Raw genomic sequence first — 22,959 nt, 5'->3', positions numbered from 1 at the left:
GACACGACAGCAACTGCTGGTGTTAGCCCACAATCGAATGCATCTGACACAGAGCAGCAACAGCAACAGAGCTGTAAACAGAACCCCCATTGCATTTGTAATCCAATTTTGAAAATTATCGCCAAGAAACGTTCTTTTCGCATTTACCGTTTTAACGAAAGGGAAAAGCCATATCCGTTCGACGCCGAGACCGACCGTACACACTGGCCTATACGTGTTCAAATCAAGCCAGCCGACAGTGCTGCAGTATTATTGCCACCGACTAGAGGAACTGGAAACGGCAAAGGAAATTGCAAATCGTCAAAGAATTCTGAGCCGCCAACGGAGGAGGACAGAGCTGCAAGAAGCCAAATCCAACACAACGACTCTTGGTGTAGCATGAATTTGCAGTTACAACAACTACAACAGCAAAGGCCAAGCTATCAATACAATCAGCAACCAAAAACAAGTACTCAACACAATTATCCCGCCAAGGAATTCCTAATTGATGCCCTCATCGGAAATCTGCAAGAATTAGAGATTGAAGAGTATCCCCTGAATCTACCCCGCATAACATTGAGTGACTACACCGACAAATATCCCACAGAATTGAGCATTTCAACAGCAACAGCAGCCGCATCACAGCATCTAGCCGATACATCACTTCTAAGTGGCAAAAGCAGTCTAAATTCGTTTCTGTTAAGTCGTCAGGAAAGCGTCATTGACTTGCCAACGTCGACACTTGGTGTGCCCACAGAATCTTCAGATTATTGCAGTGAAGCCAGACCACCGTAAAACCGACACTGCTCCAAAAAAAAATATATATATATATTTCCTATACAGATATTACGACAGACATCCATTTCGATCGAATCCCCCACAACCCAACCCATCCACCAACAGCATTAGACGTTCAGACGTTTTAATTTTGAGCCAGCAAAGAGAATTCGATTGGCTTCACTAAACCATGGTGGCTATTGAACATCGTTCGAAATCTTCGAATACTACAACTTCAACATCCATATTATCGCCCACCTCTAATTCATCGGTCAATTCAGCCACAACATCGGTCACTTCGACCACTTCCCTTTCGACCAAATCGACCACCACCCTTACGGTAAACAAGAAAATGTCCACGGAACCAGAAACATCGTCCTCATCCAAAAGTGCTGTTAGCCAACGTCAAGTCGAGGCTAAAGTATCGAAAAAGTCGCACAAGGATAAGGATGGTGGTGGTGCTGCTGTCAATAATCAGGAAGCAACAAAAAAATCACTGAAATTGGATCTGAAGGGCAAAGAAACCGATTTGGAATCACTCAAATCGCCCAAATCCCCCATCGGAGGTAAGCATCCTAGGTCATTTGGTCACCATAGACCAAACCAATAGACAATGGAAAGAGATCTCAGAACTTAGATAAGAGGAACTGTTCGTGTGGTGATTTGTTGAAAATGAAAGTACTTTAGATCGAAGCAATGCGAGGATAATGCACCGAAAATCACGTAACACTCCAAAACACATGTGTAGAACACTATGGCCACTTCTCGGAATCCTCCAATTCATCGACTCTTCTATTTTATCATTGAAATACTTGAAACTATTTCATTTCATTTTTTTCAAAATCAATTTCAAAATTCGCTGTGATCTTGAGAAGTACTTCTGATACACCCCAATACACACAAAAGAAGAACTTCTGGTGTACTTTCATTTTATGCAATGCCCTCGGACAAGCTTCTCCATTTCTAAGATGGTTTCTTCTTGAGCACATATCGATAGATATTAACGGCCGTTCTACAAATGCGAATACTGAGATTTCATTTCGCATTGGAGGTGAAGGTCTAATTAGTCACAATGTATCGGCGGTCAGACACGGCCTCATTTCGTTGCTGCTTTGCGATAAGTTTTGACTAATCGGACCTTGGTGTTGTGTTTTATAATATTGTCTGTTTTCTCTGTCTTTAGGTCGCCTGACCCACCAAACCTCACTGTCTTCGTCCGTTGATGTAGAGGATCGCAAAACATTGCGCGAGGCCCTCTATCAGGGTATATTCCATCGCCATCGAAGAACAATTTTCGCCTTTGGAAGTTTCCTGCGCATGCTGCGTAGCCGCAACTCCCAGTACAACTCGATACGCAGTGCATCCGAGGGCGAGGCCGAGGTCGAAGAGGTCAGATAAGATGAGGAGTTGGTGGTGGTGGATGATGGTAAACATGACATGATGAACCATGATGAAACTGGAAAATAAACAATTCACATTTTTTTAACATTAAGAAAAAGAAATGTATTTTATAACAAAACAACAACCGATAAAACAAACATATATACATAATAATTATATATACATACACATACATATATATAGTATATACATAACAAAAAGTGCATGTATTGTATTTAAGAAATGGGAACAAGTTCATAGAATCCATTTTTATTTCGTTTTCTTGTTTTCGTTCGACAAAATTTTGTTAAATTTCAAAGAAAGTTACAAAAAAAAATTAAACATGAGAAAAACAAAAACAAACAAAAAACAGGTGAATTAAAACACTATTTTTCGTAGCGATGTATAAGAAAATCTAAAAAAAAGAAAACTACCAACATTTTATATGTACGAATAACGACTTGATTAAAATTATACATATTATATCCATTGGCTTATTAAGTATAAACAAATAAAGATAAAATTAAAAAAATACAAAATTGAACAACAAAATACAAGCTTATAAAAAAGTAAAATAAAAAACAAGTTTTCAAAATAATAACATATTGTTTAGTTGAGTACTTATAAACATGTATACATACATACATCCATATAAACTTACAACAATTATTTATCAAACACCCAAGAAAACATTCCAGTTGCGAATTTTTAGTTGGTTATCCCAATATTAATTTCTATATGAATTTGTTTTTCCAATACTAACAATATTGAATATTATTGAAAAGTTCAAGAGAAAACCGTAATAAAAACAAAAACAATCTAACAAAATCTTCATTGTTGGCTGTAAAATATTTTATTTTATTTTTTTTTTTCGTTTTTGTTCTGCTGTTCGTTCGCATAATTTGTTTCATCTCAATAACTATTCTTTTTGGGGTAAATATTTTCGTCTCATTGTTTTTATTGTTATTTTGGAGTTGTAACCAGCATGCCGTTGATATTTTTATTATTTCCACAATTCCCGTCCAATATAGATTTTTTTAAAAAGTTATTTTTTGAGATGTTCACACATTTTGTGCATTTGTTAATTTTATTTATAGAATAAAAAGGTTTCAACTTGTTTAGAATGATTAATTGCAAAGTATTTACCCGCACATGCACAAGCATTATATACAAATGACAAAAGATTGTTTTGAAGTACTTATTTTATTTTTTCGATTAATAAAACCAAAATTGTAAACTAATCGTTCAAACAAGCAAAGAAAATGAAAAATGAAAACCAAAACCAAAACCAAAACAAAAGCAAAAATGTATATTATTGAAAACATTGAAAAATTGATGCCATGTACTCTCAGTTAACAATATAGGAAATTTTATAGTATTTATTGTTAGCAATAGACGCATACACTATCTACTCTTTCATATCGACTTATAGACTTCCGACTCTGTTTTTTTATATTATATAACTTCTTGTGAAAAAACGAACTATGATATATTTCTTAACATTCAGCAGATATGTTCAGGTGAAAGACAAAGGGGACATATGGGACAGGGTGTGTAGGCAATGAAGATATGAAACCATAGCTAACAAAGATGCATCTAAACGAATTCTGAGTTTTATTCGATTTATAGTGAGCAGTTTGCATTTTGATACAAAATTGAAATACGTAAATCAGGAATATTTAATAGTGAAAACATTAGCTCTACATGATCTTGATGATGATGATGATGTTTGGATTCATGTGCTCGTAAATATTTTCACAATGATTACAATGCTGTCACTATACCAACTATCTCTTAAAGTCCTTATTGTATCATCAATCTATCGGTTTATATGTCATCATATGCCCTTGTCTTAGCCATACCTAGAGTTCAGACATAAATATCTAAGGTTTGTTACTGAGTTTAGCTCTATTAATTACATTCATAGGTATGAAAATATTCTAAGCCAAACCAAAGACTCTGAGCCTTATTCTCTATACTTTGTAACTGATTTACAAACTAAAATACTATGATATTTTGTGAACAACAACAACAACATATTTTTGAGGAGTTCCAAAATAATGCTGACAAATATTCTACAAATATCATCACCGAATCTTGTATACTATACCCTTTATTTTATTTACCAAAATCAAAAGACAACGATGTTATATAATTATCACTTGACACGTAATTCCTTCTTCTATCCCCACGCTGTATTCCTTATGGAGTCTTTGGGCAAACAACTAAATGTTCAGATTATAAAATTGCTATATACATTGCTGGAACAAAGCCTTAATTAAAATATATACATATATACATACATACTTAGAAACACATGCATATATAGTTATTCATAATGCATACAAAGCGTTAACTAGAAGAATTAAAAAATATATACATAAATATATGTAAAAAATTGAAATGAAAAAAAGCTTGAAAACTATTTGTTAAGATTCGAAAAACACCTAACAAAATTAGATTTTAATATAAAATAACATAAAAAAACAATTCTATTGGTTACAGGTTGTTAATAAAATATTCAAGTTTCGCTTCTTCGAAAATAACAAAATTCCCTGCATTAATGAGTATCATTTAACCCACATCAAAATAGAAACTCCAGTATTGCAAATTTGTATTATTTCTGATTGTACGACTCATCTTTGTTACGTTCCATAAAAATGGTTTAGTTTGTGCAATTTCCAAAAACAAACAGAAATGATAGTTGTTATTCATTTTGTATTTATTAAAAAAAAGAAAGAAAAACATTAACCTCTGTCTAATACTATAACAAATATAATTATTCTAAAATAACACATTTTTTCTACAAAACATTAACAATTGGCATGTAAACTATATTATTAATGACTAAAAAGCGAAATTTAAAGTTGCATTTTAAATAAATACCTACTTGAAACGACAGAAAGTAAAAAAGAACAAAACTAGTTGCAAAACGAAACGCCGAATGAAATATGATTGACAATTCTAGCGACGGAAAGGACAAAAATAACAAAAACAACATTTACAGCAAATAAAAAGTTATAAATTCTACATTTTAAAATGTCTTTTATTTGTGGTCATATGCAAGTGTAATTAAAATATTCAAAAATATATGTTTTTGCTTTAACGACATCTGTGATCGATGCAAATACTTAGGCATGATTTTTTTTATTAATTCCAAATTGCCATCATGCAAATTTAGGTGTCGCTCTATACCATTTCTCCGCCGTTAATGCCCCTGTTTGTGTTATCATTTTACAGTGGATAGTGTGAGCAATGTATAGATTCAACGTCGATAACACACAACACATGATTCCATGTTCGAATTTCAACTTTATTTTTTCAGTTAGTTTTACGTTTTGAGACATATTTCTTCTAATTTCACAACACAGATCAAATTAAAATTCCAGTTTCAATGGATGTCCATAGCATTTAACTCTTACAAAGCCAAAACAACAAAGTACGAAGCCATGGACTTTAAAAATATTTATTTGATTCATCTTTTATTCTTTATTTAAATTCAAGTATCTTCCATAAGATGGATTTTGTAATTATTTTTTTGATTGTCCAACAATGATGAATATTTTCGTTCATTCAAATGTGACAGCGTGTACACCGCTTAAGCAGTCGAAATAAAATCCGTTCCACCATAACCACTAATCGATAACACAGTTATCGATTGTGTGTTTCAATTTCTATATGTAATCGAACCATAATTTATTGTTTTTTTTCGGAATTTTGTAGAGTTGGGCAATCTAGTTCACGTAGCGAATCGATCATTCTCGTTTCCTTTTTAAAAAGGAACTAGTTCCTTAATGTAGTTCCTTTGAACTATGTAATTACTTCATAATTAAGAGTCAAACCACGAATGAGAGAGGGAACAACGCTCGTCTGTACATGGCATTAGACTTTTCAATACAAAAAGTCGATTAATCGAAAGTCGATTTACTTATCCCTAATCATAATTTGCCTAAACCTCATTCGTAAACAACACGGTCTCTATCCCACCTCATTCGTAAACTTTCGGTTATACCATTTTGAGTTCATCTTTATCGGTCATTTTGTCTTCTCCTCCCATTCGTTAGCAGGTGGAACGTTTTTCAATTTTTTCAGTCGTCGTTTTTATTTTAGCTCCGTTCCAAAACCTAAAAGAATTGGCATATTTACTAGATTTGCGTTCCCGAACGTTTCAAATTATTTTGTACTCTGAGACTTGAAATGTTTCCCTTTTACTAGCTTTACTATTAAACAAGTGAAAAAGCGTTAAGTTCGGCCGGGCCGAACTTTGGATACCCTCCACCACAGGTATACTGACAGGTATTTGAAATGAAAAAGTGGGCCGATATTTATAATTTTTAGTAGAGATATTTGGTACGCAATATGAACCCAATGTACAAAATTGCAGCGAATTCGGTTGAAAAGCGCGCTCAAGAACCCCAAAATACCGAAATTGGGGGGTACCCTTATATGGGGGATATCCGAAAAAATTGACCTATATTTAAATTTTTTGTGGAGAGATTTGGTACCTGCTAAGAACTCAAAATACTAAATTACAGCCAATTCGGTGAAAAATACGATAAAAACCCAAAAAATACTGAAAATTAGGAGGTACCGTTATATGGGGGCTACAAGAAAAAGTGGACCTATATGTATAATTTTTTGTGGATACATTTACTACAAATTCGCTTGAAAAACGCGCTCAAGAACCCCAAAATACCGAAAATTGGGGGGTACCCTTATATGGGAGCTATGCCTAAACGTGGACCGATATATCCCATCTTCGAACTTGACCTGCCTGCAGACAAAAGACAACCCTATGCAAAATTTCAGCACCCTATCTCAATTCCTTCAGAAGATAGCGTGATTACAACAGACGGACGGACATGGCTAGATCGTCTTAGAATATTACCCTGATCAAGAATATATATATATTATAGGGTCGGAAATGAATATTTCGATGAGTTACAAACGGAATGACAAAATTAATATACCCTCCATACTATGGTGGAGGGTATAAAAAGTACTGGAACAGACCATTTGTTGGCGAAGGTTTGCGTACGACGTCGCTTGGGTCTTGGCAGAACGACGATTAACAAGCGAATTTTATGAAGGCTGGAGTCTTGGAGGCTTCCCACTGTTCTTTTGAATCTCTCTCTCTCTCTCTCTCTTTTATTATTTTTTTTTCGTTTTTCCATATATAGTTCCTTTGCTCCATATAGTTCCTTTGATCCATATAGTGCCTTTGCTCAATATAATTCCTTTAGTTCATACAATTTATTTGCTCCATATAGTTCCGACTCCTACATAGTTCTTTTGAATCTCTCTCTTTCATCATTCTTTTTTTCGTTTTTCCATATATAGTTCCTTTGCTTCATATAGTTCCTTTGCTCTTTATAGTTCCTATGCTCCAAATAGTTCCTTTGCTCCATATAGTTCCTTTGCTCTTTATAGTTCCTTTGCTCCATACAGTTCCTTTGCTTCAAATAGTTCAAAAAAGGAACTGGATCAGAGAAAGGAATTATATTAATTAAAGAACTGGAACTAGTTCCGTTCGTTCCTTTCTCGGAATAGTTCCAATGAACTAGTTCGTTCCGGAACAACCCAACTCTAGAATTTTAATTTTGGTGCGCGAGTAGAGTAGTGAAAATATATAAAAAAAATGTCGAAAACAAAATCTAAAAAGTCAAGAAAATCTGAATCGGAAGAATCTTGTGATGAAAACAGTACCAGTTCATCGGAATCATCAGATCAAGAAGAGGAACAGCTAAAGAAGAAAAGTAAGCACAAGGACAAGAAGAAGAAGACCAAATCATCCAAGAAAAAACACAAGTCCAAGTCGGATTCTGAAAGTGACTCCTCATCGTCGTCCGAGTCCTCATCGGAGAAAGAAGAAAGAAACGCCACAAGAAAGAAATCGAAATCAAGCGAAGATAAGAAAGAAGCATTTCAACCAAAACGCGAGAGAAGGGATAAATCATTGAGTCGTGAGCGAGAAAAAGACTTACGGTCCAAATGGGAAAGCCCCAAAAGAAGTTACAGAAGGAGTCGGAGTCGTGAGAGAAGTCGAAGCCGGCATAGAGACAGATCTCAGGAAAGGGATCGCAATCGTTCCAGCAGAGACCACAGAGACAGACTTGACGTTAAAAGAGAAAGAGACGAACGCAGGGATTTCAAACGTGAACATGAAGGTGGAAACAGGTCCAACTACGATAGAAGAGAGTAAGTGTCGCATTGTTTCCTAATTTAGTTTTTCGTATATAAATTTAATCGTTATATTCTTTTCTTCAGACGTAGCCCCCATCGAGAAAGAGAGAGATCAAGAGATAGGGGTTTTAAGCGAGAACCTCGCGGCACAGACAATCGATTTAAGAATCGCCGAAGGGACGACGATGACAATAACTATGAATGGGGAAAAGCATCAGAGGACAAAAAGTCCGAAGTGAAACAAGAGCCAGCAGAAAAAGAAAAACCTAACTTTGGACTTAGTGGAGCCCTTACTGAGGACACGAATAAAGTCAATGGTGTTGTCATCAAATACGCTGAACCCCTGGAAGCCAGAAAACCTAAAAGACGTTGGCGTTTATATCCGTTCAAAGGCGAAACAGCCCTACCCGTATTACACATACACAGACAATCGTGTTTCCTGGTGGGGAGAGATCGGAAAGTGGTTGACCTGCCCGTTGACCATCCCAGTTGTTCAAAACAACATGCCGCACTTCAGTACAGACTGGTGCCATTTGAACGCGAAGACGGCACATCTGGTAAACGGGTACGCCTCTACCTGATCGATTTAGATTCAGCCAATGGAACATTTTTAAACAACAAACGCATAGAGCCACGCAAATACTACGAGCTAATGGAGAAGGATGTTATCAAGTTTGGCTTCAGTACACGTGAATATGTCTTGTTGCATGAAAACAGTAAAGAAGATCAAGAGGACGACGATATCGAAATTAAGGAGGAAAATTGAAACAATTATATGAGACTTTTTTGTGAACCCAATAACAAAATAAAATGTTTAGAATATCAATTAAGTTTAATAGTTCATTTTGGCATATGCCACATTCCAATCCGGAGTATTGGAATTATGGCCAAAAATTTTTGGCCGCAATCTAATCTAAATAATCTAAAGGAGGTATATTGAGAATAGTAGAACATTCGTGCAAATTTTGGAACGGAATAAGTTAAAGTATTAGTGAATTAATTTTACGAAAATGAATCGAAAAAAATTAACTTTGACAAAATGATAAAAATTATTGAAATTTCCAAATTTTCGAGAAAATTAAAAATATTAAATGAAAAGTAGAAATCTGAACGGTTTCATCTAGTCTCCATCCCAGCTCATTCGTAAACTTTCGATTATCCACTTTGAGTTCATCTTTATCGGCCATTTTGTCTTCTCCTCCCATTCGTTAGCAGTTGGAACGTTTTTCCAGTCGGTGTAAAAGGCGCGAGAAAAGCATTCACTCGGCATCTTCGTAAATTACGCAAAATTAAAATTAATTTTATTTTAATTAAACTCAGTTTAAGTACATTAAATACTAGGATTTAACTCATCACAGATATTTTCCTTTCAAAAGCCGCGCCAATGGAGTTCCAGAGGATTTAACTCTTATAAAGTCCAAACATAGACACACGACGAAGGAGTTACAGCTTGCCATTCCAAATCCAAGGAGCTACAGGAGTAAGTAATTTCATTTGTTGAAGCCCATCGACTAGATCTGGCTTGAATTACGATGGATCAAATATATCAAATATATATGTATTTCATATACAGATAAATGTTTCCTACATTCTTGGAACGGTTTTAAATAGTGCTAGCCTAGCATATTTTGTGTGTATCTTTTAGGGCCCTAACAAAGACTCAAAGCACCAGCCAAAACAGTACACACAAGTCCCCGTAATCTTCAAGAATGCCGCCAAAGAAGAAACAAAAACCTAATGCATTCATGATATTTGCTTTGGAGTGGAAGAGCAAGCATGGAAAAGGGCTTTCCATAGATCAGGCCACTAAGAAAGCCGGCGAAATTTGGACGGTGGGTATCAGTCGTATCAGCGACCAATATTGAAATTAACTGCATTCTCATTTCATAGAAAATGGATGCAGGTCAACGGGCACCATATCAAGATAAGGCGAAAGAAGAGAAGATAGTGTCATCTCGCACTGCTGCACACAAACTTACATGTACTGGTGTCCCCGTTTCCCAAATAGAAAAGGAGAAACTTGATCACGAGAACAAGGTAAGGGCAGGGCAGAGCAGAGAGGCTGAACTACAGTTAAGTGTACAAAATGATATTCCATTTTAGGAACGTCTAATGAAACGGGATATTGAAACAACTGTCAGCAAAAGTGTTCAAAAGGATGGTAAACTATACTCTGCGTTTATGACATAGACGATATATTTTTAATTGTGTCAATGCCTAACATTACAGAATTGGAAAAGCAGAGCTACTATTTTATTATGGCCAATTATTTTACGAAAACATTAAAAGGAGGTGTTTACGTGCCCGCAGAACTGGCCGTTTCGAAATTTTCTCTAAAGGAGGGAGTTAGTCGTGTATATCAAACACTTATAAATCCAGGTTTGTCTTCTATTTGAACCATTTCGTTTGAAATATTTAACATTGCATGATTTCACAACAGGTGTTAATATCTACGGACATCAATATGAAGCTCAGCATCATTCGGAAACAACACACAATCTTCCGTTGCCGCCCAATGCTCTGGGAGACAAGAATCTCGGCAATATTTACAATGAAATTTTAAAATTTATTCGCGACGAAGATTCGAACAATTATCCACCGGTCTATACACATCGCGACTGTATACATATTGTGGAATCGGTATTGGAATTTCTGAAAGCCGATATCGGTTCAAATAACACCGAATTGAAAGTTTATCCCATTCAATATTTACTGTACATTATGAAGGAGGCGACCTGCGAGGCCGGGGAATTGGAGAAACCAAAAAGCTTTTACATTACAGATGCCTACTTTGAAAGAGATTTCTTTGAATTTCAAATTGGAATCGGATGTCAGGTAAGCTACATATTGATGATCGAATATTGTCGTCACTGTCTAATATGACCGTTGTAGTATCACGAAGACATTGATAAATGTAAGTATTGTACACAATCGTATGTTACACGCTGGGGATATATGTTTGCTGATTATATGTGTGGGGATTTGGCCATTCCTCTTGTACCTGGGCGCCACTGCCCATTGAATACCAATCTTAATGCCATTATAACAGAAGCCCCCAGCCGAAGTTACGACGACGAATCAATGGTGTCTATGAGCACCAGCTTAACACATGTCACCAAACCAGTAGCTGGTTCACGACATTATTATGACGATCCGAAACCAAAAGAGACCGGCAACAAATATTCCACAGACTTTCCATCCTTGGGTCGTCATGAAATGAAGAAGAAACATAAAATATCCCAACCACCACCAAGTTCTGCTAGTGGGGATGATGATGCGGACAATCCGGACGACTTGAATCCGTGGAATGTCCGTTCGCGACGCAATGTGCCGCGAGAACCAGAAAGTTCTCATTTTAATATTGACTATGGCGCTGGTAATTCCTCGGATGCCGATGACTATAGTTCGGTGGCAAGTTTTGGACGTGGACGAGGTTCGCTTGTTAGTTCGTTCAATAATTCGAATGCTAGTAGCTACGGACGTGGACGTTACTTTCGTCCTTGATCATTAGTCTGCCAGATAACAAAATGTCTTCATCGAAACCAAAATTCAAAGTGTCTAAACACTCCTAACTACTGTTTTTGTGACATTTAGCTTTAAGCTGTTAACATAATTTCAATTTCAGCTAGAATGCCATCTTCGCTATTTTAGTTACTACATGCATAGAGTCTAATCCGCTCGATTGCAAACCGTTTAATTGAAATAAAAATGTTTGAAACCAACAATTCTTTAAAATGTTCACATATTTTGCACCTCTTTATTGAAACTCCGTTTAATGGAAAAAATCGGCTAATTGAAAACAATATTACTTGAAATAAATAAGCGTGGGATTCGATCATTCGATCTTTTAAATGTGCTGAATGGAAGATCATTGCACCAAAACAACTTATGTGTGCAGACTGCGAGTTTTCCTTGGAACAAATGATGATTTGCGAGCCGAAATGGGTGAATAGGATAAAACAGGCTGAAGTTATTTCCAAATGTTTCAAAAAAGTTGGATTTATTCCTCGTACGTCAATATTCGATTTCTTAAACTTCGATTAAATATTAATTAAGCGGATTGGACTTTAAATATATTGCACAGCAATAAATAGAATATAGCAAAACAGCGATGTTTTCTTATTTAAATTGATTTTTCATTAAAATGTCATTTTTATTTTGGTACAGCATATTTTTTGTTTTGTTTTTACAAATATCTTAATTTAGTTTCAACTCGAACAAAAAGCGATTACACGAAAGCAAAATATAAACAATAAAACATTTCTCTATTATAAATAAAAATTAATGTCATGATGCAATCAATGTCTTGGTCGGTTAGGTGGTGTTAAGTTCGAAACGGATAGGGTATAATTAATACATGTGCCTTATGTCCCAAATGCTAATGGCGTATGGCGTTATATACTGTTAATTAATACTTAAGCAGATTTTACTTACAAAACTAAAATTAACTACAGGGCATTGGTTTGTGGTGTAAAACTTATTATAAGGAATGACCTTTGGTGATGCTTTGGGATGAAACCCTTTTACATGAGGCAAGAACTTCGTTTCAATTAAATTAAATAAAAATACCTAGTTATAAAACTGTACGAATGTTATGTTTTTCTTGTTAAAATACGTCATATATCGTTACGAATGTTTAGTTAGTAGTTCACCTATCATTGACTATTTTAATACATATTTGGTTGTTGTTATAAATTAAATTAATACAAAAAAGGAAAAAAAAACAAACAAACAACATGAAATACAAATTTTGCATTGCTAGCTTTTTTTCTGGAAAAAGGAGTATCTTGTTGCGTCGTGATTTATATTTTCCGTTTTTATAATCTCTAATTAACTAATGCTGCTTGACAGTTGGCTTTTTTAGGGACATCTTTAAGTTCTGTTGCTGTGACCTTATTTACAATGTCTTGAGCTTGACTAGTTGTCACTGCGGGCGTTGTCGTCTCCACCGCAGTCGTGGATAGATCACATGACGCCGCATGACTTGTGGCTGCTTTAACAGAGTGGGGCGAGGAGGCATCCAATGGTTTTTGGGCTGCTAATTGCACTGTCAGTTCAACATCAGTTTGTCCCGATGCAGTTTTGCTTTTTATCGATTTCGAAGCATACCGCTGTACAATTTCACTCGATGTCTGCTTAAATGTATCGGACATCAGTTTATGCACTCTGTCCATTAACTCGGGCAAATCATCTTTGGTTAGTCCTTCTGTGCTAAGGGCGGGCAATGCTGTTATTATAATATTGCCGGCGTTTAAGATTTTCTTTTTATCATTCAAAAAAGTGCAGTACGAGCTGAAGACCACTGGTAAGATGGGTATCTGCTCGTCGATGGCCATGTGAAAGGCACCTTTTTTGAAACTGTGTAATTCACCGGTATTTCGTCGTGTTCCTTCGGGAAATACCCACAATTTGATATTCTGCTTCTTGATTTTGCTGTTGACTTGGTTAAGTGTGTCTCTGGCCTTTTCACCCCTAACACGATCGATGAATATCAGACCGGCCAGCCAGGCGGCCAAACCAAATGGCCATGCATAAAATAGTTCACGTTTAGCAACCACCGTGCATTTGTTCATTACCGGCCAGATGTTAAACATTCCTGTGCGACAAGGGGAGGTAAAGGGGATTTGTTTAGTTATAGACATGCGTTATTGGAATGTTCTCAATTTCCATTCCATACATACCTAAAACGTCCAATGACGATTGATGATTTGCCACAATAATACAGGCTCGATCCTTTTCTAAATGTTCTTTTCCACGCAACTCCCATCGTAAGCCAATTAGGGTTGTTACGCGGTGACAAAATGCACTCGCCCATCTGCAAGAAAAAACAAAACAAAAGTTGCCATTAAATTTTGTTGGACTATGGATGGAGGGTCATGAATAAAAATGTTATTCTTAGCAATTTATAGAGTACAACATGACCAGCAATTATAGAGTACCCTAAACACTAATCATGTGTTGAAAGTATCGTAAAAATAAAATTCGTACCCTATAAATACTTCTACTTCTCTCATCGCATTTTGATTAAAATTAGTTAAGTAAAAAGAGTAATATATTGTATATTCAAGCCTTCAAAGTACAAATAAGTAATTCGATTTCTATAAAGCATAGAATATTTTTTTATCTTATAGACTAATCTTCTATCTGAATTGTTTTATTTATACGTGAGAAATAGCACATTTTATCCACTACAATATTCTTCTGAAAATAGTATACGCTATCTATATTTTTTATTAATTTAATTTTATTTTTTATTAATGTGTTTAGAAAAAACTTTACATTAATTCAAAGCCATCGGGCCAAGCAAAATTGAATTAAATTTTCTCAAAACAATTATGTACGTTTTATTGCTGTAACAGTTTCATAGAGTATGATATTGTGGTCACATAGTTTTATGACATTTTCTAGTTATCATTTTCGACATTTTAGAAATATTCCAAAATCAAATTATTATCTTTATTGTTTTTTTTCCATAAACAATTTAAGGTATCAACATTTTCAATTTTAAATTGTCCATTTAAACAAAAATCAAATCGCCTTCGGCACTTCATTGAGTGCCTCTATCAAATCAATATTTTTTTTATCTAAACTATAATTGTTTTATGTGTACTTGAAATGATACGACGACGCCACGTTTCATATCTAAATTAAGTATTTCGTCACTTAATAGCTAATTATTATCACAGGTAATAAACTTCATTGTGGAATAATTGATAGCTGAAATTGAAAGCAATGGTTCAGCTGGGAATTCTCAATTAGATTGTTAATAAATCATTAGCATTGGCCTGGAGACATGTTTTGGGAATATTGATGATACTAGTAGTATTATTAAATTGGCTTTTAATTGTCATAAATTGTGAACATTTTTAGGTTCTGAATGCAAAGGGGGCCATTTGCAATTTTGATACAGAACCAATTTATGAAAATCAAACATCGTTTTCATTTAAATAAAAATATAAGTAATCGCTCACATTCAATTGACAAAATAAATAATGAAAATATTGCTTTTATTGGACACTAACTATGCCTGCAATGTTCATTAAGGAACAGCACGAACCAATAAAGATAATGAATATAGATACGATGTTATAAAAAGAAAATCAATTAATCTAATGACGACAGTGGGCAACAAACCAAAATTCGAATTGCCAACAAATCCCAGTCTTGTGCTAGATTATATGTGTGGGACTTTCAATATTAAATTTCGTCGAGTAAACTTCAATTTTCCATTCATGAGAGTCTAGCCCAAAGGACCACGAGGGTTCCACATTGCCTAATTTAATTTTTCCAATATTCCCAATAAAGTTCAAGTGGAATTTTTAAATCGTCCTCTAAGACACCACTGTACCACTTGATATTATTGATTGGAATGACCCGTCCATCGACTACAAATGATTCCAAATACACAAATAAATTATTAATTGTATTGTTGACAGGATTGATGAATCAATCTAAGGACATACTAATATAAATAAAATAATAATAGAAAAGTTGACATGGATGACAATTTGTGGACATGGCGGGTGAAGATTTAATGTTCATTGAGGTCAGATTTCGAATATCAACTAAGATTTTCATATCAAAACCTTAAATAAGATACCTATTCATTATACGAACTAGGTATATATGTATGTAGATTATTTTACGATTTGAGTTTTTCGTAATACTCTTAGCAATACGTATAGATAGACAAAAGCTTGAATCTGTGATCAGACAGACAATTGTCATGTTTTGCCATTTCACTCTACAGATTTTTGTCTTCTACTTCATGCATTGTTTGTAAATATTTCAAAGCACGTACAAAAGATAGGTAACTGTGTAAACTATTTGTGCGTAATAGATTGGTAATGTATTTCAATCTTGAGTACATAGGTTCAAAAGGCTTATTATCCAAAGTACAACTGAATGCATAAAGTTAATTTATTTTATAAAAATATCAATTAACTGTCTAATTGTGGTACAATAATAATTATTAATAACTTGTCACATAGGTCTCAATTAAAAATTCATTTATATTGTTGTTTTAAAGGTCAAATTTCAAACTCCAGATAAAATCATTTGAGTGTTGACATTCTATTTGATTTGTATCTAAAATAATTAAATTATGTCAGACAATTTTAAATGAAAATCCGAAGCCATTATAACTCGAGTTAAAGTTTCGGAATTATTTGATGGATCTAATTGAAGGGAATCACTGTTAGGTTAATTTAATAGCACATATTATCGCCCTATACTAGAACTACCACTTATGAAAAATTGGTCGAGCGACAAAATTTCTTTGTCGGTGAGCGGCTTTGGGCGAAAATTAGGTCAAAATCCGGCTGCAATGATTTTCATTCGGGTCATTAGCACTTTCACCTTCGGTCTACAAAATAATATTTGATCACAAGAATGGACCTCTACTATATTTTCCTTCAAGCAGTTAACTCTTGATATGGCAATTCCTCTGGTTGTATAAGCTTCCGCAAAAATATATTAGCGGTATTCATGAATTCTTGTAAATTGACAATGCAGGCCTCCAAGTACATCTTATAAATATTGAAGATCGACAACAGTTTAAAATATCACAGCAACAAAATACATCGGCGTTCAGTTTATCACAAGGTTGTAAATTTACTTCACAAAAATGTATTGTAAACAAATTAGTACATTGTTTTTACAAGGGTGTAGAACAGCTGATTGTGTTGCCGCCATTTTGTTGTGAGTTTTTTATTTTGTGTCAGTGTTTCTATTTTTTGGCGAAAAAAGAAATTAAAAGAATTAAATTGTGGAGGTCAACAAATTACTATATTAGAAAGAAAGTGTAATAAAAGTGAAAACAAAAGATGAGGATGATGAGGTAAAGGAACTTGTTGGAGTATTTGCAGGAGCATAACTATTTTGGATTTTTAGGTAAGTGAATTACTTACATCAAAGCAGAAATCTATGGAGGAATCGATGTTTAAAAACACTCGTTAATTTCGCTATTCTTGTAATCAAAATCCCAAGAAAATTAATGATAAAAGCCTAAAGGAATTCTAGTTTCTACCAAACTCCTAATATTTTACTGTACAAAGAGTTGGAGGTAACTCCCTCGTCGTTACGTTTTGTTTACCATTACGATTTTAACAATCCACTGTTTTAAGAATTTGGACAGAATAGTCTGTAAATTTCTTTTATTATATATATATATATATATATATTGTTAGCTAAAATGCCAAAAGGCGTAACTAACAAAAACATAATTGTGTAGGAGAAGCAAAAAACTGTTCTGAATGAAAACTATAAACATGTCATGTGAAATGAAAAAGTATGCCCGGCAGGGTGATATTGCATATGACGAATAATAGACTATAATTTTTTAACAAATTTAGTTATTTAGTTTAATGGCAGTCATAACAATTAAGTTAAAACGTGAATTTTTTGTTAGTTACGCCTTTTTGCATTTATCAAATAAACCCACTTGTAGTTACGTCTTTTTGTTTTTTGTTAATAGAAGCTCCTGTTTTGACCGCAGACGTGTCATCTAATTGTGGAGGGTACAAAAAGTGCGGCCCGACCGAACTTAACGACCTTTTTACTCGTTTTGTTAACTATTTTTTGCATGAACGCCAGCTGTGCCGCCTCTCCTTTGCTTTCTTCAATTTTTCTTTTATTTTTTTTTTATTGTCAATAGACATAAATAATAAATAAACTAGGGGAACAGAACCGACGGCCTTGTTTAATAGGTATTTTCGTTGGGACAGACAAAATGCTTGGGAATATGGTCAACTGTTATTGATTTTCTCACAATTGTTTTTTTTTTTTATAAAAATGTAACTAACCAAATGGTAAATAATACAACACCTGACCAATTAGCACATTGTCAAGATATACTTACAGCAAATTACGAACATCACATGGACGAAACAGGAAGGCCGGTATCAGGATAATTGAGTTGAGCGACACAATGCCATAGTAGATGAGAAATTTAAAATAATACCGAAAAATGTGACTGGATTCGTAGAGAAAAGGTAGCATTAGTAGCACAACCAAACCGAGCAGTTCAAGGTACGATGTCATCTTGTAGAAATATTGCAGAACTCTCTTGTACACTTGCCTATTGTTGGTGGTGGCCGCTGTTGATGCGTCGTATTGGCTAAATGTTTCCAATGTGCAACTGCTGTTAAACTTTGTTGCCACAAACTGATGTATATTGATTTTATTTTTGTTGCGATGCTGCCAACTTATTCATGAAATTATTTTTTAGTCGGAATCGTTAGAAAAGCTATTTTTTTAAAAGAAAATAGAAGTGTTATAATATTTAATTGATTTTCTTTTTTTATTTCGATATGATTCCTAATTTTGTATTTAAAGGCTGAATAAGTATCATGACTATTGGCATTTTTTGTTTCTATTTGAAATTGATGCAGATCATGACTAAGCCATGTACGTAATCAAATTATAACTCAAATAAGACAAATACAATTGCTCAAATATTAGTTAACAGTGGCACAAATAAATCATGATCAAACATAAATTCATTGAGACACAGGCTTGTTCTGCACGTCTATTTATGATAGTGCTCTCAAATAATTCTGATCAGCTGTCATTAATTCTTTTATTTAAACACTTCATTTAGGCTTTTAATTTGATATATAATCTTGTTTATTTTTGAGTCAGCAATCACTTTTTTTAATTCGCTTAAATTAATTGCGAAAATACTGAGATTAGATTTTATTCTAAAGAATTTTATAAATAATTATTTCCCAAGATCGTAAAAATCGTTGTTAAATTTAGGTTCTATCAAAAGTGTTTTAATTTGTTGTTTTGATGTGGCAAGGAGTGTTTTTTGTATAAACATGTATCATTTCGTCATAGTACGTTTGCAACATTTAACAGTAGAAAGTCAACACACTTCTTGCTCTCACTCTCCCTCTCTCTTTTCTCTATGTCAGAGAGATAGGCAAAAACCGATTTCATGCAACCAATTTCAAATGTGTATTAAGATGAAACGCGAATGAAAGAAAAACAACAAACTTTGCAAAACAAAGAACTTTAAGAAACAAATCAAATATATTGCGTTCAATTATTGTTGTTTTTGTTTGTATTTTTTTTATCAGATGCATCAATTGAACAATTAATTGGAAAGAGCCAAATAGCCGATATAGATATAATGTATGGGTGCATGTATTTATATTTTTTTCAACTTGACAGGATATTCTTTTTGTTATCTGATACCGCTGTAAATATTCTTCTTGGTTAATTGGTTCGTTCTTATTTTTTTTGTGTGGTTTAAGATATCTTTAGTTTTGCTCTTCTTCCAATTTTTTTTGTTTGGATGGGATGCAAGTACAATTGACGTTGTTCGTCTGTATGTTTTATGTTTGTGCTATGCAATTTAATTCATTCACATCTGTCTCATTGCTAATAGTTAATTTCTTGATTAATTCTAACAGAGCCTGTCGCGTTAAGGGTGCGAACATAAAAAATGGAAGGTTTTTCGCCTTGTTTTCAAAAATGTAGCACTAATTTAATAAACTATTATGACTTCGATTCCAAAACCAACCACACAACACAACTGCTTTACATTTTTCCTTATTTTTCTATTTTTTATTTTTGCAACATGGGGCAGCGACGCGTGCTTCTTCGGCGGCGGTACTCTCATTACTGAGAAGAGAGCTAAACAATAGGGGTTTATAAGCTGAAAGAGGCGAATGAACTTTAAAACGGACCAAAGCGATAATGGGGTGTGTTCAGTCAGTTTGCTTGTTGGTTATTGCCAGATTGGATTGTTTTCAATAGTTAATGACTAAGCGGAAGTAGAAAACACATTCTGTGCTCTAATTTACTGTGCAGAGAACTGTTGTCATTGCCAGATTAAATTATTTTTTATATTCAATTAGAACACGGAAATTGACAATTCATATCCGGTTTTTACAATGCTATTATAATTTATATCTGATAATGGCAACATATATCTTTTTGGGACGTTAAATGTTGTAAAAAAATTACCTATGCCATTTAGTTATGAGCAATGTTGGTGTCAATTATATTTAAGTTGTCACTAAAATACAGGGGACAAATTATGAAAGTCGATAATGAGATGTATCGTGCAACGTCTTCCAATTTGGTATGGCCGTATTCGATACCGACTACATTTCGTCGAATATCCGACACTTTTTGTGAACAGAGGGGGAGCTGTGGCAAATTCATTGCAATTAAATAATAAATAAAAAAATTAATTATGACCTCCAGATACAAATCACAAAAACTTCAAAGAAAATACTTTTTAAGAGAATCTAAATGAAAAAAAAAAATAACAATGGATCCATTGGACAGTCGGAACCGCTTATAACGACGGCGGCCAAAGGACTTTATAAACGATATCAAATAAAAGACAGAACCTTTATCGAGACTTTGGATACAGTCGTAATGGCTGATATGTTTTATTTTCATTATATTTTTGACATTGTTCATCAAATAAGGTAGATGCCGAAGCAATCTATAACAATAAATAAATTGCTATAGAAAGGTTGTATTTAAATTCCCCGTTTTAATTTTTTATACAATTCAATTCAGAATATATAAAGAAATGTTTTAACCAATAAATGTTTCAATCAGTTAATTTCCAATTGTTTTTGCCTAAACAAGAGTATGAAATAAAACACATGATTTCAATTTTTTTTACGATTTATTAGTATTTTTTGTTCATATTACATTTGACATGGATGTACATTGAAGGTATTTATGGTTGATTATTATTATTATTTTGTTGTTGTTGTGTTTTTCATTGAAATACATAAAATAATTGCGGTTTTTGGAAAAGTTTACATATAATTTTACACAAAATACGGTTTAATAATTCATATTGGTTTTGTTGTTAGTTTTCTTTTCGTTTTTTTTCTTTTTGCTTGGAGGATATATGTAGGTTTTAATGTAGAAGCAAGTGTTGTTTATATAATTATGGTGGCATAAAAATGTTGTGTGTTCTTCATTTACTGTTTGTACATGTTTGTGTGACTTGGTGTGTTTGTTGTCAGAAAAATGAAACAAAAATTCCAGAATACACAAAAATTACAATTCGCCACTATTAAATATCGGTTTTGGAATTTGGCGTTTATTGGTAATTATGAATACATTTATAAATACATATAACTTGGTTGTTATGGTGGCCAGTCGCTGGTGTTTCAAAACCGAAGCTGGAATTGGTGTATTATTTTTTAGCCAAAACTGCTGCTTCCGCATTTTTGTTGTTTTTTGTTAGTTTCCTATACATATATGTATCAACATCAAATTATTCTATTTTTTAGTTTGCTGCCGCTTTTATTTTGACATCTGTAATATTTTTTTGCCATAATATATTTTTGCATATGTTGTATGGTTTGTTTGCTCAAAAAAATAATCTTTGTTTAGTTTTATGTGTGGACGCAAAATAAATTTTATTTCGACGCATAAGTGATTTACTATTAGTGTGTTTGTTCTTATGTTAGGAAATATTAATTAGAAACTTGTGTTTTTTTTGTTTGTTTGTTTGTTTGTTTTGTAATTCAGTTAGTATATTTATATGGAACATAAAAATGGAACTTATGATTTTAGTATAGTTTAGTGTTTTTGTAAAGGATTCCGTCGCTCTTGTGTATGTTTCTGCTTATTTGTTTTTATTCGTTTTAGCTTTCATCTTCTTTTTTTTCATGTTTTGTTTTATATAAATGCAGTTTATATTACACAAATATGTGTATCATTATGTCATATATAAATATTTAACTTTTTTTAATGAAAATTTGAGGTAGATTACATTTTATCTTATAATTTAAGTTTACACACCTTTTACAGTAAAAACATAAATGCTTGTAAAATAGTTTACCATTGCAATTTCTTGAACAGGGCTGACTATTTAAAATGAGTTTGGCATACAGATTGGCTTTGACGATTGGTTTATGGGAAAAATAATTCGTTGTAATGTTTTGATTTGTAAAGCAAAAAATCGGAAACCAATGAACGAGTATTCATCAAGCAGTATTCTTTTCCACAATATGCAAAATACAAATACAATTAATCAATATTTTGTACAAATTGTATGAAATCCAAATATCAATTGTGAATACATTCAACGTCTAGCTGAGGAAATACTTGCATTTTATCTAAAAACGACGAAAAACTAATTCGTGCAACTACTGCATTCAATTGTCATTCAATTGAGAGAAATGAAGAAATAAATAGACAAACCAAACGGCTGCAACATGACGAAGAAAATATGAAGGAAACAAACCACTGTTAAATAAAAACATCAATCTTTTTCTTTCGTTTTCCGTTTTTTACTTTTATATTTTTGTTTGAAAATATAAAATTTTACAATTTTTTTGATTAACAAAACAAAATTGTGGATTTTAATCTTAATTCTGTTTTGTTGTTATTGTTTTTTTTTTTTGTTTGTATGTAAAACTATTAATGCTTTAAAATTATAGATAAAAAATAATAATAAAATTAATATATATATTATTAAAAAATATAATAATGTAATATTGTAATTTTTTCCTTGACAAAAAATATACAATTATTTAAAAAAAATATATATATATATATATATTATTTTTATAATTTTATTATCATTCAGTTTTCATTGTTGTTGTTTTTTGTTTATATATTGAAGGATTTACAACTTAATGATAACATACAAAA

General features: G+C 33.3%; 4 protein-coding genes across 5 annotated transcripts; 3 read left to right on the top strand and 1 right to left on the bottom strand.

Annotated features, from left to right (window-relative positions):
* The first annotated feature begins 881 nt into the window (after positions 1 to 881).
* Positions 882 to 2,240, top strand: LOC133338881 (uncharacterized). 2 transcript variants are annotated; one of them, XM_061547005.1, is made up of 2 exons: positions 882 to 1,322; positions 1,985 to 2,240. In XM_061547005.1, the coding sequence occupies exons 1-2, from the start codon at positions 947 to 949 to the stop codon at positions 2,152 to 2,154; spliced, it is 546 nt and encodes a 181-aa protein (XP_061402989.1). In that variant the 5' UTR covers positions 882 to 946; the 3' UTR covers positions 2,155 to 2,240. The 2 variants fall into 2 exon arrangements, with proteins under 2 accessions (XP_061402989.1, XP_061402988.1); XM_061547004.1 differs by having other exon boundaries at positions 883 to 1,322; positions 1,940 to 2,240.
* Positions 2,241 to 7,774: 5,534 nt separating this feature from the next.
* LOC133338941 (smad nuclear-interacting protein 1) lies at positions 7,775 to 9,090 on the top strand. Its single transcript, XM_061547068.1, has 2 exons — positions 7,775 to 8,334; positions 8,404 to 9,090. The coding sequence occupies exons 1-2, from the start codon at positions 7,775 to 7,777 to the stop codon at positions 9,083 to 9,085; spliced, it is 1,242 nt and encodes a 413-aa protein (XP_061403052.1). The 3' UTR covers positions 9,086 to 9,090.
* A 938-nt stretch (positions 9,091 to 10,028) lies between these two features.
* On the top strand, positions 10,029 to 11,823 carry LOC133338940 (protein maelstrom 1-like). The gene is made up of 6 exons (XM_061547067.1): positions 10,029 to 10,151; positions 10,210 to 10,356; positions 10,423 to 10,480; positions 10,549 to 10,698; positions 10,760 to 11,154; positions 11,212 to 11,823. The coding sequence occupies exons 1-6, from the start codon at positions 10,029 to 10,031 to the stop codon at positions 11,821 to 11,823; spliced, it is 1,485 nt and encodes a 494-aa protein (XP_061403051.1).
* A 1,322-nt stretch (positions 11,824 to 13,145) lies between these two features.
* Positions 13,146 to 18,388, bottom strand: LOC133338939 (1-acyl-sn-glycerol-3-phosphate acyltransferase alpha). Its single transcript, XM_061547066.1, has 3 exons — positions 18,179 to 18,388; positions 14,001 to 14,134; positions 13,146 to 13,915 (listed from the first exon to the last, which is right to left on the bottom strand). Exons 1-3 carry the CDS (start codon positions 18,358 to 18,360, stop codon positions 13,146 to 13,148), a joined length of 1,086 nt encoding a protein of 361 aa, XP_061403050.1. The 5' UTR covers positions 18,361 to 18,388.
* Positions 18,389 to 22,959: the final 4,571 nt, after the last annotated feature.

This window comes from Musca vetustissima, unplaced genomic scaffold (assembly GCF_032173495.1).
Source record: "Musca vetustissima isolate MV318-11 ecotype Yass unplaced genomic scaffold, APGP_CSIRO_Mvet_v1 utg704, whole genome shotgun sequence".
Classification (NCBI taxonomy): Eukaryota; Metazoa; Arthropoda; class Insecta; order Diptera; family Muscidae; genus Musca; species Musca vetustissima.
The sequence above is the reverse complement of the archived record's forward strand: the minus strand, read 5'-3'. Positions and strand labels throughout refer to the sequence as shown.